Source organism: Thunnus albacares, chromosome 22, assembly GCF_914725855.1.
Source record: "Thunnus albacares chromosome 22, fThuAlb1.1, whole genome shotgun sequence".
NCBI classification, from domain to species: Eukaryota; Metazoa; Chordata; class Actinopteri; order Scombriformes; family Scombridae; genus Thunnus; species Thunnus albacares.
The window spans coordinates 8,116,945-8,132,285 of record NC_058127.1 but is presented as its reverse complement, the minus strand read 5'-3'; the positions used below and the strand labels follow the sequence as shown (position 1 = coordinate 8,132,285).

General features: G+C 39.0%; 1 protein-coding gene across 7 annotated transcripts in view; it reads right to left on the bottom strand.

Annotated features, from left to right (window-relative positions):
- Nucleotides 1-15,341, bottom strand: part of htr2cl1 (5-hydroxytryptamine (serotonin) receptor 2C, G protein-coupled-like 1) — a 159,398-nt gene that overhangs the window by 21,752 nt on the left and 122,305 nt on the right. For all 7 annotated transcript variants that reach the window (XM_044342408.1, XM_044342406.1, XM_044342410.1 and 4 more), the window contains one exon: nt 9,774-9,974. In XM_044342408.1, coding sequence (XP_044198343.1) covers nt 9,774-9,974 — 201 coding nt within the window. The remainder of the gene's footprint in view (nt 1-9,773; nt 9,975-15,341) is intronic.

The following is a 15,341-nucleotide window of genomic DNA, read 5'->3' as shown; positions in this document are numbered from 1 at the left end:
TATTATGAGGTAACACTTGGTAATGCTTTATTTTACAGCTCCCTTAATTTTATACTAAATTTGTGAGTATTTTCAGGTATTTCACATAACATTTTAAAGAAAGGGTGGTGCAATTTGGTACAAATTATAAGAAAAACAGAAAAAAGTTTCAAGTTGGTAGTTGTTAATTTGCAAATATTCTTAAAAGCAATTCTTTAACTGTCAGAAAATATTTTGTTTTCAGTGTGTAGTTTTGTCTGTAAAACGATATATTAGCATATTAGGTTGTTTCTTAAAAATGCTATAATAAGCGTCTAGCAACAATTTTTGTAACACTTTATTTCACGGATCCATAGCTTTTCTAAAAATTTCCAGGAGATTTTCTTTCACTAATGAAAACGGAGTATTTCTTATAATTTGTACCAAATTGCCCCTCTGTAAAATGTCCTAAAAATTTACTGTTAAAAACTTAAATACTCAAAAAGAATACCAGGAAATTAGTATAAAATTTAAGGAGCACTTCACAGATGAGTTGTAAATTTAAGAATATTTCTACTTTTAGGACATGAGATTAGAAATTGTGTGAATCCAGTTGGAGGGAGTTTACTTTAAGATGATAGATTTTTGTTCACCTCCACGAAAGCTGAGCTGTCGGGTTTGAAATGACTAGGGAAGGAAGGAGAACACACACTCTCAACACACACACACACACTGACAAACATGTATTAATCCACTCTTATCTGTTTCTTTGCTTTTCGAGTGACCCGATCCGACCTCCCGTTCTGTCTTCTGAATCCCCGGTGTGTGTGAGTGCGTGACCCCCATTATGTCAACTATATCTCACATTTAATTTTTTTTTTCACAAGGTGGTCACGGTCCATTTTATCCGCCTCCACAGGACTCCGTTCAGGTTTTCTAGCAGTGTACTGGGTCTACGGCTTATCCGTGACCCCGTGATAAGCCTGTTGTCACAGAGTCTTTGAGTGAAACTGACAAAGAAGCGAGTGTATTGTGTTTACTGTAACTGTGTGAGGATGTGTGTGTGTGTGTTTATTTACGGTGGAGTGTACTTTAATGAACCATACAGTGAACCAAATGCAAGTTGACCTTATTTTATTGTATTTTTAACGTGGATCAGTTAAACGTCTTTGAAGTTTTTTCATATGCTTGATAGTTTTAGTTTGTTGTCATGTGTGAATAAAAATATTATCAATATAATAACATGAGTTGAGTTATTATTAGTTCTTGAAAGTTATATTATTATAAAATACTGAATTATACTATTTAAATATAAGAATCTAATGCAAATACAGTGTATAAAATAAATAAATGAAACATATCAGTTATGTCAAGCATCATTTCAAAAGCAGGGCTGAAAATTTTAAATTTTGGGGAACAAAAACAGGAGATTATATAGTATTTGTAATGTAAAACAAAAAGTTATATAATGTTATGTAAGCTGTGGTCGTACTGTACAAGTCATAATGGGTTGAAACAACCTCGAAGTCAAACAGAGTGTGTTATTACGCCAGAGAGAACGGCTCCAAGGATCTTCTGGTGGTTGTTTCGTAGTTAATCCTCCAGCATTGATCGCTGTAAACCCTCTCAGACCTCAATCCCAGCAGCATGTAGCTGTGAGAGGTCAAGGAAATGCCAACAGGAAAACAGGGGGATTTCTTATGATTTAAAATGAAGCGCTGCAGAGAAACAGGGAAGATAGTAAAACTACCTGGTACCTGGAAGCATCAATCAACTTGATCTGTCAAAGCTGCTTGTGAGAAATAATCTCTCGCAGTAAAGCGACTCTGAAGAAAATGTACTAAGTCTGTTGTTTTGATTCAATCTAGTGACTGTATGGTTTTACAGTGATATGGATCAAATGCAACACCTGTTATTCTTCTGTTCTTCTGCACTGATAACACCAAAACAAATTATACATGATCAACACAGTGAATGTGATTTTCAGGAGAGACAGTTGCTATATAATGTTTGTTTAAAGCTGCAGGGAACTTCAGAGATTTGCAGCTCGGATGCTGGTGCTTTGACAGTTTCATTCATGCAGAATAAAATGTGACCAAACCCGACACAATTTTTAGTTGGATAAAAAGGGTGAATCTAGGCTAGTTGGGATGTGATCTTCCTCCCTATAAAGCCCCACACTGAGATGATACTGATGAAATTGCATCCAAAAGCCTATGTGACTATGTAACTTCTCCACAGCGGCCAATGTGGTCAGATTTAATTAATATTATATATGAATTAATATAAATGTAATGTAATTACAGGAAAATGGTAAAAATGCTAAAACATAGTGTAACAGTAGCACAAGTGAGGAGTCACGTAGTCAGTGAACTGACTCTTTAAAACCAGTTACACAGCAATATCCATCTGAAGTTTCCCAACATTAGCTCTTGTTAGCTAAAATAAGCTACTGGTCATATTAGACCAAGTCAGGCTGTAACAGCAAAACCCTCTAAGTTTACTGATTTGAGCAGGAGTGTTTTATTTATGAATTCAACTTTTTACTTTTAAGAGGAAGTTTGTTATTTCAAAAGTCTCACTTTTCTGTTTCTTTTCATGCTAAAAGCCACGTGAGAATGTTCGCTCCGCTCATTGATTAGATGTGTCTGTTGTGGGAGCAAGAACACAAACACAGGAAGAAGGTCCTGAAGAAAGTTTTATCTGACCAAATACAAGAAGGCAACATACTTTGTTGCACAATCTGCAGCTATCTGCTAGCAACTGTTGATGTCACTCATCTGCATCTCAGTATGTAAAGCACATCTGGCTATTTGAAGATTACACCTTGTAGTTGGGTTGGATCAAGGTCGGATCACTTTCCCACCACAATTGAACTGGTCCGGAGTTTGTATGGGACTTACCCGAGACCACTTCCTTAAAGGGTTGTTTGGTCCACACCAGAGTACGATTGCAGTTCTCTGATTCTGCCCAAATGAATCATACAAAGTCCAAAAATGACCTAAAGTTTGCAAGCATTAGCTATCATTAGCTAACATGAGTCATACAAGACCAAGTCAGGATGTAACAGCAAAACCCCGTTCTGTTCTGAATTGAGTGTGTTTGTAAGAGGAAGTTTGAGTTATTCTCTCAAAAGTGACATATGGTAATCTTGCTTTAAGGTAGTTTTACAAACTGATAGACGTGCTCAATCTAATGTCTATGAATAATGATACTGTATACTTCAGATTACAGCTGTTAAATGTAAATGTCTGTGCTTTAAAATGCATAACACAAAGAAAATAAAAAATCCACCCACATGTTGTTTTCCTACTTTAGACCACGCAGGTGAAACTGAACAGAAGCTGTGATCCATATCATTGATTTCACCATCGTAAAACCATTCGGGTCATGAAGGAGGTGTGAATAAATTAGCTGTGAATAAAGTGAAAAATTCCGATTTTTTTTTTTCCAGCACTGGCCCTGCTTAGACGTGGTTTGGGTTAAGCAGGGTTGATCAATGTGTGCTCCAGTATTTGTCTCACATCTGTTTGCTTTCCTTGATCTGAGAAATACTCGATTTTGCTGCACATGGCTGGAAAGAGAGATCCACTTGACTTGGACTTTCCCCCAAAAGACTTTGGCAATACTTCTGCTGATGAGAACAGACCTGTCAACTGCTGCCAACATTGAGTGAGGTAATTTGTGCATGAGCACTACTCTGCATTTCAAATTTGTCGCAACAGAGGAAACTCTTGTGTCTAGATTGGTACTCCAGTTTAGCTGAAAGTAGATGCATCAGTTCCAAGTGGCGTAAAGGTGAAAAGGGACTGAAACCACACACTACTAGATGCTAAAAAGGTAAAAAAAGGCAGAAAATCTCTTCATGGTGTATCAATACATCTTCTTTTGGGTGTTTTGTTGCTAATCCTTTGATATTGATCGTTGTTTGCCCTCTCAGACCTCAATCATGGCGAAATGTTGTGGTGCAGAAACTCTTGAAGGGGTCAAGGTAATGCCGACATGGAAACAGGGATTCAAAAGCAGCTGGTTGTGGTAGACTGCAGAGCGAGGGGGAAGGAAGTAAAACTTATCTAGAGGCGTCAGTCATGTCTAGTTGTCAATGCTACTTTCAAGAAATAATCTTTAAAAGCAAGACAACTTTACAGGATACCAGTTGGAGAAAATGTACTTTGGAGAAAAATATCTTAATATTGATGAGTCCAGCTTTCTATAGATGGAGAACTAACTCATTAATCCACACAAAAGTGCAAAAAGAGCAAACCAGCAGACAAAGATTATGATCAAACCTTGAAAGTTTCTAAAATATGAATGATCCACACCTGCAATCTACCATTTCTCCAACCCATGATCCATTTTAAACACAGTATGTATTAATAATCGCCTTAGTTTACTGTTTTTTTCAGTTAATATACAAGACATCAATGTATCTTTTATCATTTTGTACAAACAGGAAATAACTGTGGGATAACTGTGGGACAACAACATCCATCAACAGTATATTCAAAATCAGTATGCACACTGACTACTTAACCCTTTAAAATCCACTGGGTCACCGGTGACCCACTTAAGCCAGTTGTTAGCGGTAGCATCACACAGTAATGAGTCAAAGCAATTGGCACAATTTGGCCAATTGGAGATAACTGGAGAGGTTCAGGGACACCAGTGACACCACAAACTAAAAACTCCCATAAGGTTAGTCCTAGACATCTGGAATATTATACAGGTCGACAAGATGTAGAAGGTATATGGTTGTTTGCATAGTTATGGCATAAAGTGTGTCCTAATTATTGTTATTCAAATATGACTCATGGTAGACGAGGACCAAAAACACTTTTTTGAGTCTTATATGAACTGATGTAGTTTTGTTTGTGTTTTAGCCACATGCTAAACAAGCACATTTCCAGAAACTAGAAGATGTCAAATGAAGCCTAATTCATGCACCATGGCCTTACAGTTCTTCTGTTATAAGCTTTTCCATTTGGGTGTGCCAAATAGGTGAAAATTCTGTAAAAAGGGTGGATGTTAAAGGGTTAAAAGGTAAGGGCTCATGGATTTCCTATATTTTTCTTATTGTCAACAAATGTCATCTGCAGAGCAAAATCAAGTATTACAAGTATTGTGTGTAAATCCAAAGCCTGCTATTGTATTCCTCTGTGCTGCAGACCTCTGCTACATACTACAAGAGCTTCAGTACAAAGTCAAGAGGTTGTTATTATGTAGTACAACAAGCTAGTGAAGCTCTGTGAACAGAACCGTGTTCCTGCACATCTACAGTGGTATCTGTCCAGAGACTGAAAATGTGATCGCTGTTATTGAAGCCATTTCTAAACAAACTAACGTGACCAAACTCTTCGAGGGTGAAGGGACATGTCACCCAGTGCAACAGTGTGACTCATTGACATGTTTTTGATAGTTTTTGGACAACAACAGAGGTCTACCGCACAGAGGAATACGACATATTAGGCTTTGGATACACACACAATACTTAGTAAGTAGTACTAATTAGGATCAATTCATTGTTGGTTTGGTTCTGCACATGAGATTTGCTGACGATAAGAAACATATAGAAAATCTATAGCTTTTTCCTTTAATTTCGTCCAATTAAGCTAGACACTACACTTCCTGTAAAGCAACTCAATGGTGTCCCTCATTAGTCTCCTAAATGCCCTCTTCTTTAAAACCCCACTCTCCAGAGGCTGAGTAGTACTCCTCATGATAAGTAAACTAAACCTCAGGAGTAAAATTGGTGGTTTGCTCCTTTAATAGAATGTACTATATATTTAACCCCTTTGCTAACATAATACCCTTTCATGAGAGAAAAGTAAAATGTTTATTCTGTCTTTTTAAACTGCATCCTGTCAGCAACAATCCAAATTTTTCCTCAATGCAGTCAGTGAGTTCACTTGTATTAAATCCCACATAGGAATCTGATTATATCCTAAATATAGCATATGTAATTATTTTGGAGAAAGACATGGATTGCAACTTTACATGCAGGAACAATCTATCCCACAGGGGGTTTATGTACTAATGCAATGACTTTGCATAGAGCTGCCTTTACTGTAGGGTCAGAGGACGTTAGTCTAATGATAAGGACGATCTGGATGTGTTCATGTACGCGTGTTTATGTGTGTGTGTGTGGTTGTACATGTTCACATATGGAAGGAAGCCCTCCTTGGACTTAAAAAAGGCACAAAACAACATCAACAGAAGCCAGACGGACGGATGGATGGATGGACAGAGGAAGGGCTGAGAGAAAAGTTTTAAAAGTCATCCGATCCCTCAACACTTTCCTCAAAGGGAAGCGCCTCATTCTTCCCAGCACACACACACACTCGAGAAACTGATTAACCCAGACTGAGAAAAATTGCCCTAATAACGGAAAATGGGGACAGAAGGGAGGTTGGAAACAAGGACAGGGGGGAAAATTAACTTTTCTACATCAATATTTCTTTTACTTATCATCAGTTTTCATCAAGACTTTCCTTTATTTTATATGAGTTAAACTATTACAGTAGATGGCATGTTACTGTATTGCCTTAAAATCATTTGTTTTAATCAATTATTACAACCTAAAATCAAATTCATTCTGACTTTACCCAACATATCTTTTAGGTATTTAAAAAAAACTAATTCCTTAAAGATGTTGGCTAAAATGTCAAGTTTGTCTGCTTTTTAAAAAAAATTGAGTTATTATTATAACAAAGATTCAGGAACAAGACCACGCCCCTCTCTCACACTAAATTTAATCACCTGTGCATACCTATATAAGTGTGTCTAACCCCTTTCTCTCCCATTCGTCTCAGTTCCCTCCTCTCCAAACCCCATTTTTCTCCTCTCTCCCCTCTCAACGGTGGCTCACAGTGGTTAGCACTTATGCCTCACAGCGAGAAGGTCCTGGGTTTGAACACTGGCCGTCCCAGGTCCTTTCTGTGTGGAGTTTGCATGTTCTCTCCGTGTTCGTGTGGGTTTCCGCCGGGTACTCCAGTTTCCTCCCACCATCAAAGACATGCTCGTTAGGGTTAATACTTCCACATAAGTAATTCTTCTCGTCCTATTCTAGGAACCACAGGGGGACGATGAATCAGAAAGCTCATCGAGACATGTCCCCCACCCTGAGTCTCAACCCCCTCGTTCCTAGACGCTCCAGCCTCTTTGTGATTCCATTTGGTCCCCACACCATCGACCCCCTTCATCCCTCTCCTCGACCCCCATCCAGCCCACCATACACTATCCTCATCCAATCCTGAACCCTCTCGACAGTCCAAATAAATCTACTTTTTATACCGTTCAGATGGCGTCGTCTTTGTTAGTGAAACTCCTAATTTAACTTCTTCAATGTAGGTTCCTGTCTGGATCACAGCATTCCCCATTCAGTCAAGAGAAGTGATTAACATTGCACTTATGCAGAAGATTTCTTTTTATGTACACTGTTTGTGTGCAGTGTAGCTCCTCCTGAGACAATATCTACTGGCTACTGCTGATGGTTGCCATAAATTTTCAGATGACATAATTAATTAATTTGCATATTATTGTCTTTACCGGTGACAAAGATGAATGTGAAACGCGCCGTGATCACCTCTGGGGATTAGAAAAGTATGTGATGCAAATCAGTTCTGACTGTAACAACGTGTTATGAGACGTTGCCGATGTTGCCTGTGTTTCAGGAAGTCTGTAGGTGTGTCGGTACACTGAGGACCCACAGTGAGGTTAAACCTGTGGGAGGACGCTCTGGTTTAAGCTGAAAGAGGCTTATTTCAGTTAATCAATACTGACCTAGGTGCCAATTTACAGACTGTGTACACGTGGTTAAATATTGAGTTTTTGCTTATTAAGTCTCAAATGAAGTATGCATTCTATGTATTTTTACTTTATTCTATCTTATGGTTATTCAATCAACGAGTTAACATTATCAAATAGATTTTATTCACCATCTTCGGTAAATTTACATATTTTTATGCTAATTTTATGTCTTTTAGGTCTTTTTTGATGTGAAGCACTTGTATGTAACTTCTTTAGTTGTTCAAGCACTCTGAGCTGCACTTTTTTGTATGAAAGGTGCTACACAAATAAAGTTATCATCATCATTATTATTATTATTACAGTTGGACCTTTGCAGAAACTGCCAGGGGATCCCAGAAAGTCATTAAATTTAATAACAGTCATCAATCTGCCAACACTCTGTGTGGGTCTAAGGGGGGACTGACAAATTAACTGGGACACCAATAAAATCCAATACAACAACACCATAAATCCAGCCTCAGAAATGACCATAAAGGTGAATCAACACCTGTCTGCGTCGGGAATTATTTTATGTGTACATGAGTTATAAATGGAACTACCACAAAATACTGAAGGATTGAATTACCCAAATTACAAAAAGTAGGAAAAAACATGTTTTCATACTTTCCTTCAGATGGATTTTCAGATATCCAACTCTGAGTTTTTTGACTCTAGCCCAATACAGTGGAGGTAAATGGGATTTCTGTGGCTCTCAAAGCACTGAGAAAGTACATTAAAAAATCAACAAGTATGTGTCTTTCCAATAACAATGTCCTGGTATAATCCACAGACATCACTGTGACTGGCTTTTATAGAGTGGCAGCACTCCTTTCTGTTTTCAAAATTACCACCACTAAGAAAAAGTCTGTGAAAAGCATTAAGAGATATCTTCAGAGGCTGGTAACTATATTTAAAAAAACTCCAAAAAACAAACAAGAAGACACAAAGGAGCTTCTCAAATACTGAAAACAGTTCACCTTCTACCTTTTTCTTTTACATACTTAAAAAACTAACTTTACTCAATACTCAGTTTTTCAGAACAGATAATTTCACCTACAGTAATAGTAGGAACATTGTTTTTTCTTTGTCAGATGAGTTGACAATCAATGCTGTGAGCACCACAAACAAAATCTCATTCCCTTCCATTGTACAGTATTGGTGGGTAAGGCAGAAAATGGATATCTCCAAACTTGGGCAAATAAAACAAAAGATCTACATGGCTACATACAACTAGAGGAAAGAGACAAAATATGGTTTTTAACTTGGACAAACTGACTCTTAAAGGACGTCTTCAAACCTGTAGTTCATTTGCTATGGTCCTAGTCAGTGGATGAGCTGGTAAACCTTTCTAGCATTTTCCTATTGATTTCTTTTCACATGGAAAAAAAAATCAAGGTAACTAAAAAGCATCACTAAAAGCCACATGAGAACATTGACTGTCTGGGGCATGAGCAAGAACATAAACACAGGAAGAAGGTCTTGAGGAAGAATCTATCTGCCCAAATATCAAGACGGCCACATACTCTGTTGCTAGTCGAGATCAGAACTTGCTAGTTGCTAGTACTCTTGACCAATACGCAAAGCACATTCGGCTACAGGAGCTGTTTAGCTCAAACTTGGAAGAGAACGCTTTGTATATGGATCAGATTGAGGTTGGATTACGTTACCAATAAATGAGACCACGTCCCCTAAAGGGTCTCGGTACGGTTGTTTTGGTCTGCACCCCATTATGATTGTGTGTTCAGATCTGCCCAAACTAATCATACCAAGGGAGGAAATGAACCAAAGTTTGATTCAATGGAACCAAACAATGCACCCTAAGTCCCATGTCTAACATTGACAGTCTAGCATTTTGGTTGCTATGAATTTGAAGACAAAGGCACTATAGTATTATAGGAGAAAAGTTGTGTCACTGCAATAAGGAATCAGCATATTTACTCTATACAAGTTAAAACATCCTTGCTCTGTGTTTGTGTGTGTATATATAGTTGAATGCAACAGTTCCAATCTATCAAATCATGCGTTCTGACCTATAGATATGGTCCAGACAGCGGCGATCTTCATCATGGCTTTGGTTCTGGAGTTGAAGCGGCTGTGCTCTATCGGGTTGCGGATGGCGACGTATCGGTCCAGAGAGATGGCACACAGGTGCATGATGGACGCGGTGGAGAACAACACGTCCAGGTAGATCCAGATAGGACACAGGGCGCTAGGGAGAGGCCAGGCGTAGTCTGGAGGATGGATAGAGAGCAGGAATAGAGGAGAGATACTATCGTTACACAGTTATTTATGCAGTTTATTCCCAAATGACAGACAGAAAAGATATAGTTTGATGCAGTTTTTTTCCCCTCTACTGCAGTCAATACACTGCTGACTTTGAAAGCGGTGACGTAAATATGTTAAATCTGTTTTAATTGGCTGGCTGAGCGAATGTTATCAGGGTCAGCAGAGTATGACAGCTTAAGATGCAGCACGGGGAGGTTGACTAGACTTTAATTTAAGAGTTCATCAAAGCGCAAGGCACAACACACTTTACATGCAAGTTCAGGTGATAGTTTGATAGCATTTACATTGTTTACAAGTATTACTCTGATTATTCTGATTAAGATAAGCAGATAAAGGTGTTTACACTGCTGACAATGCTGTTGTCAGAGAGTAGAGGTGAACATCGGATGATTAATGTGCATGTAAATGTTACCACTAGGGAGGTAAAGCTCTGGTTTAGACACCAAACAAAGGATTTTAGAAGACATCCTATGGACAAATACAGTCATTAATACAGCGTATATGGATGAATGGAGAATAGGAGAATAAAGCTCTGCTGTGTCTGAGGGTTTGTGTGTGTTTGTAGCTCATTTTATAAAAGAGAGGGAAAAAAAAACAGATAATGAAAAAGATTGATTCAAAATATTCATTTCCACAACACCACAGGTGCACTGGAGGGATTAAATGAGGTTCATCATTCAAACTCTGTAAACATTTGTCAACCAAGGACTTGATTAATTCATCAAAAAAGTACAAAAGATGTCCTGATGCTTGTGGAAGTCCTGGGGGACAGCTGAGTCGGAGAGAAATAATGGAGAAATAATGATGTTCCATCGCATCTGAGGTTTGGGTTTGGTTATGTTTATGTCGACCAGTCTAAAAATGTTTCAGTTTAGAGAAATGAATATGTAAATAAGTAGAGATTAATAAATAATCTTAAATGTTTAAAAAGTACTCCATTAAACTAGTTACATGGAATGTTTAATACAGTTCATAGTGAATTTATGTGCTGTACACATAAGAGTAGCGTGTTTAGCGCACAATCTAACCCCAGCGGGCTTAAGGTTGTCCATTTTGGCATTTTGTTAATTGCACTGGTTGTTACCAACTTGTCAGCCAATCAGAAACGTGATGGGATGTAGAGGAGACCCTGTAGAGTAGAGCCACGGGCTAGTCAGACGGATAAGGTGTTTCTCAATCTGCGTTCTTGTCTTTACTTGTGTTCTTGTGCTCTTGTAAAGTACTGTTCCAATTCAAAGTCCGCATCTTGCCAAGTACAGTCCAAACAACTGGATGTGTTTTGTACATCTGTACATAGTCTCCTGCTCAGCTATCACTTCATCTGGACTGTAACTCATAGTCCCCCTCGTCATGCATCGCCCATGTTTCAACTCAGGACTCAGGCCTGCACTGTTTTACATTTGGGTTTAAAAGACACTTTTATTTTGGTTGCACAGTGAGTGAGTGAGTGTCAGTGTGGGCCCTTTAGTTAGAAGCTTTGCAATTGGTAAATAAGATTAAAAAAAAGGGTCATAACTTTTGAGAAGTAAAAAGGGAAACACATACACACAATATTTTTATACCTGTTTTTATTTTTGTAATTGGTTTTCATTAACTGAACTCATTACTTACATTTAAAGTGCTGTGTGTGTGTGTCGTACTTACATTTCATTAAGATGTGATTGGAGTTTAAGAAGGGGATAGTAATTAAAATCATAATTCTTAATGGGATTTCAAATGAGTGATTCATACAGTACAGTCCTGCTAAGCGGAGGCAGCGTCATATATTTGTAATTCATAATTAGATTAAAAGTTTAATAAATCTTCCGTTGAAATTAAGTCTGTGAACTCCCAACAGTGTGAGTGTTACACTTGATGAAACACTTTGTCAACAGTGAGTAAAATGTTTATTTAACTCCCAGCAGGAGACACTGAAGCACTGTACAGCGTGTGAAGCAAAAAAAAAAAAAAGGCCAGCCTCAGTTTTTCAGTGATGCTCTGTTGATCCCCGAGGGTGAAGTCATTCTTTATTTTTTTTTATCTCTCCTAACCGTCCACAGGGAGGTCAAACATCACAGCCGCTGACAGCGTGATACCTCGTAGAGCTGGTAGAGATTCAGTGTCTTGGGAAGGCAACACAACAGCAGCTGAAACAGAAATACAGCTGGGAGCGTTTTGGCAGATGTTAGCTCAGAGAGAATTCAATCAACGAGTTAACGTTTGCTTAAACTGGGGTATATTAATTAGCTTGATTGGCATGCTGGCAGCTTAGCAGGCGAAAATGACATCCTGGCACCGTTTTACCCACTAACAGAAGAGTTAAACTGGGGAACAGCATTATCACCAGCATGAAAGCCAACTAAAATCACCCCAAAACCTGATTATATTGCTCCAAATATGTGGTGCGAACGCATTACTCGCCTGTATTCAGTGTCACAGCTGGATTCGAGCTCATAGTCGTTAATCTCACTCTGATTCATATGGTTTTTTTTTTCTCCACTTCTCCTCTCGATACCTTCTGAAATTCACGCCAGTGTTTCCAAGTCACAGATAAGCGCGATGACAAAGACAGCGCGAAGGTCTGAAGATGACTCAAAGCTTCGATAGCGACGGCTCTGTTTTTGTTTCCAGCTGTGTCAGCTTTCTAAAGAGGGCATATACCACAAAGTCTGTCTCTCTGTGTCTTTCTGTGCCCGCGGCTATTTATATGAACAGTCCTGTCTTCACAGAGGACAAGACCTGCAGCCAAACACACACACACACACACACACACACGCACACACAATCCTTAATTTCATCTCTGATTTGGAGGACAAGCAGCACGTATGTGATGCATGTGGAGTGAATCACGTGCTTGTTTTTTTATGCGTGCGCTGTGTGGGAGGCAGATTGCATAACTTTTCAGAGGTCAAACACTTATTGGGGGCACTGCATGACACACACACACACACTCTCTCTCTCTCTCACACACACACACACACACACACATATGCAAGGTGCTACTCAGCTGGCTAGTGGGTGCGTTGGATTTTCTGGTAATTACACACATCTACTCTGAGGGCCACAGCTAAACAGTGTTTATAAAATACTTTAACTCTCAATGAAACAGCATTTTGAAATCATCTCGTTTCTTTAATAAGATGCTTTTTCAGTTGAACCACTGCTGTATGTTGATTTGAGGATTTGAGGTGAGGACTAATTTGTTTGAAATTTGTATTTCAGCCTCCTAGTTTAGCTTGAGGTCTCAGATGGACTGAAGGACTGATCACAAGTCAGGAAACAACAGCTAACAAACGCTCAGCCACATCAATTAGGCTGATGATGTCACAGGCCGAATCTGTTTGTAAGATATCAACCATATCAACTCCCAATGCTGTCCATTTCACATGAACAATTTCAGTCCCTTAGAAGCTTTTTAAACCACTGTTAAAAAGGGGTTTTATATATTATGTGTCTTTTAGAAGTCCGATATTTTTTCAGTAGGTTTTGTCAAGTTTTTATGCTCCTTCACAGCACATGGCTTATCAGGTGTTATAAATGACCCAGGTTGGTGATAGGAGTGTCCTCTCCACTCGGCCCATCATAGCTGGAAGTCTGCTGATTATACTGAGAATAAATATACCAAAATTCTGTCTTACATGAATTTGTAATGCTGTTTGAGTTTTTATGTCCTCTTTTCACATTCCCTCTAGCAATTGCAGAAGCATCCTGGTCGGGAATCACCATACTACCCGAAATTGACCTGAAAATGGCCTAATCCAAAAGAAGTGGGGCATTGAGAACATAATGAGCGTTGCACGTTACAAATTGTTGTTTTGAGCAGTGTGTCACAGTTCAGCTGATTGAGTGTCTCTCAAGGCTTTGCGGGGAAAAACTAGCGAGTCAGAATTTTCCAGCTGTCTTTCACCTACAGTAGTTGGACAATGTTTATGATGCTTCGGGCACCATGGTTGTTGATATTCCTGATCCTTGAAGTCTGTCTCTGTTCGCTCACCTCTGCATGTCATGCAGGTTGCAAAAGGCCTCCAGCTTCCTCAGGGTTTAATGTGTAATATGACATGTCTCTCGGGCCAAGCTACTGCAAGCTTTAAAGAGCACGTATCCTGCACATTTCCAGGTCTATATTTATATTCTGGGGTCTACTGGTACACCTTTACATGATTTATAGTTCAAACTCATTATTTATCTTATACTGATCCTGTACGCAGCCCCTCAGCTCAGCCTCTGTCTGAAACAGGCAGTTTTAGCTCCTGTCTCTTTACTGTAAGGCCCCCCTCCCCATGAGTCCTCTCTGCAGACTTGCACCAGCTCCAGAGGTTACGTAAAAACACACAGTAGCAGGATCTCACTTATTTCTCTTGTTCTTATTCGAAATGTCAACTTCTCAAATACAGCGGGAGTGGGCAACCTTAGCAACAAACGCTACAGAACAGACAGCTGTTTGCAGCCATGTGCGAACAATCTGAAGTCAGTTTGATGGGGAAGTAGATGTAACTTTGTTAACAAAGCGTCCAGAGCAGGTTGAAGCCCTGGCTTTTGCCTTGCAGGGAGCATTTGTACATACGTTCACCTCAAGTTTTGGAACTTTGACAATGTTTAACATCAACATCCGACATCATAACAGTATATAAATGACAGGAAATCACAAAAAGCATGATATGTCCCCTTTAAAGCACCAAGATCATTTAATATGACAGTGTCCTCCTTGAGAAAACAGCCCTATTGCCAGAAGTATGTTGATATTGGGCACCAACTTCCTGCAATGCCACTGAAGCAGTGGTTCTTCCTCGACTCTCATTCAAGGATTATTAACTTTTACGGCTTTATAATCAAATATATCACAGTAGCAGTAGCTAATATACATTTTTATTATGTTTTTTTTTATTTAAAAGATGTTTTAGTCTGTGTTCATGCTGTTCTTATAGGAGAACAAGATTTTGTTTGAGAGTAAAGTGGCAACAAGTCATCAACAACCAACAACGAACTCAGCAACATTCAATTTACTGCACTGTTTCGATGCGAGGATCTCTCTCCGTCATCGTATTTTCTATTATAGTCACTGTGACCTCAGTTTGTGACAAGCTGCCATTCCTCTTTCCGGTTCATTTAAGCAGAGATGAGACTGAGCTCATATTACTACAATCCACTATGAGGGAAGAAGTCTGGCATCAGCGTGTGTGTGTGTGTGTAGGTTTTGGTACATGTGTGTTTTGTCAAAGTGTGTCCATGCAGAGAGATAGCCTTAAGCGATAAGTCTGATTGAGTTGGCCTTGAGGGTCACATACGCTGTGTGTCCCTGTGTGTGAGTGCGGTATCTTAATTGGCTCTATATG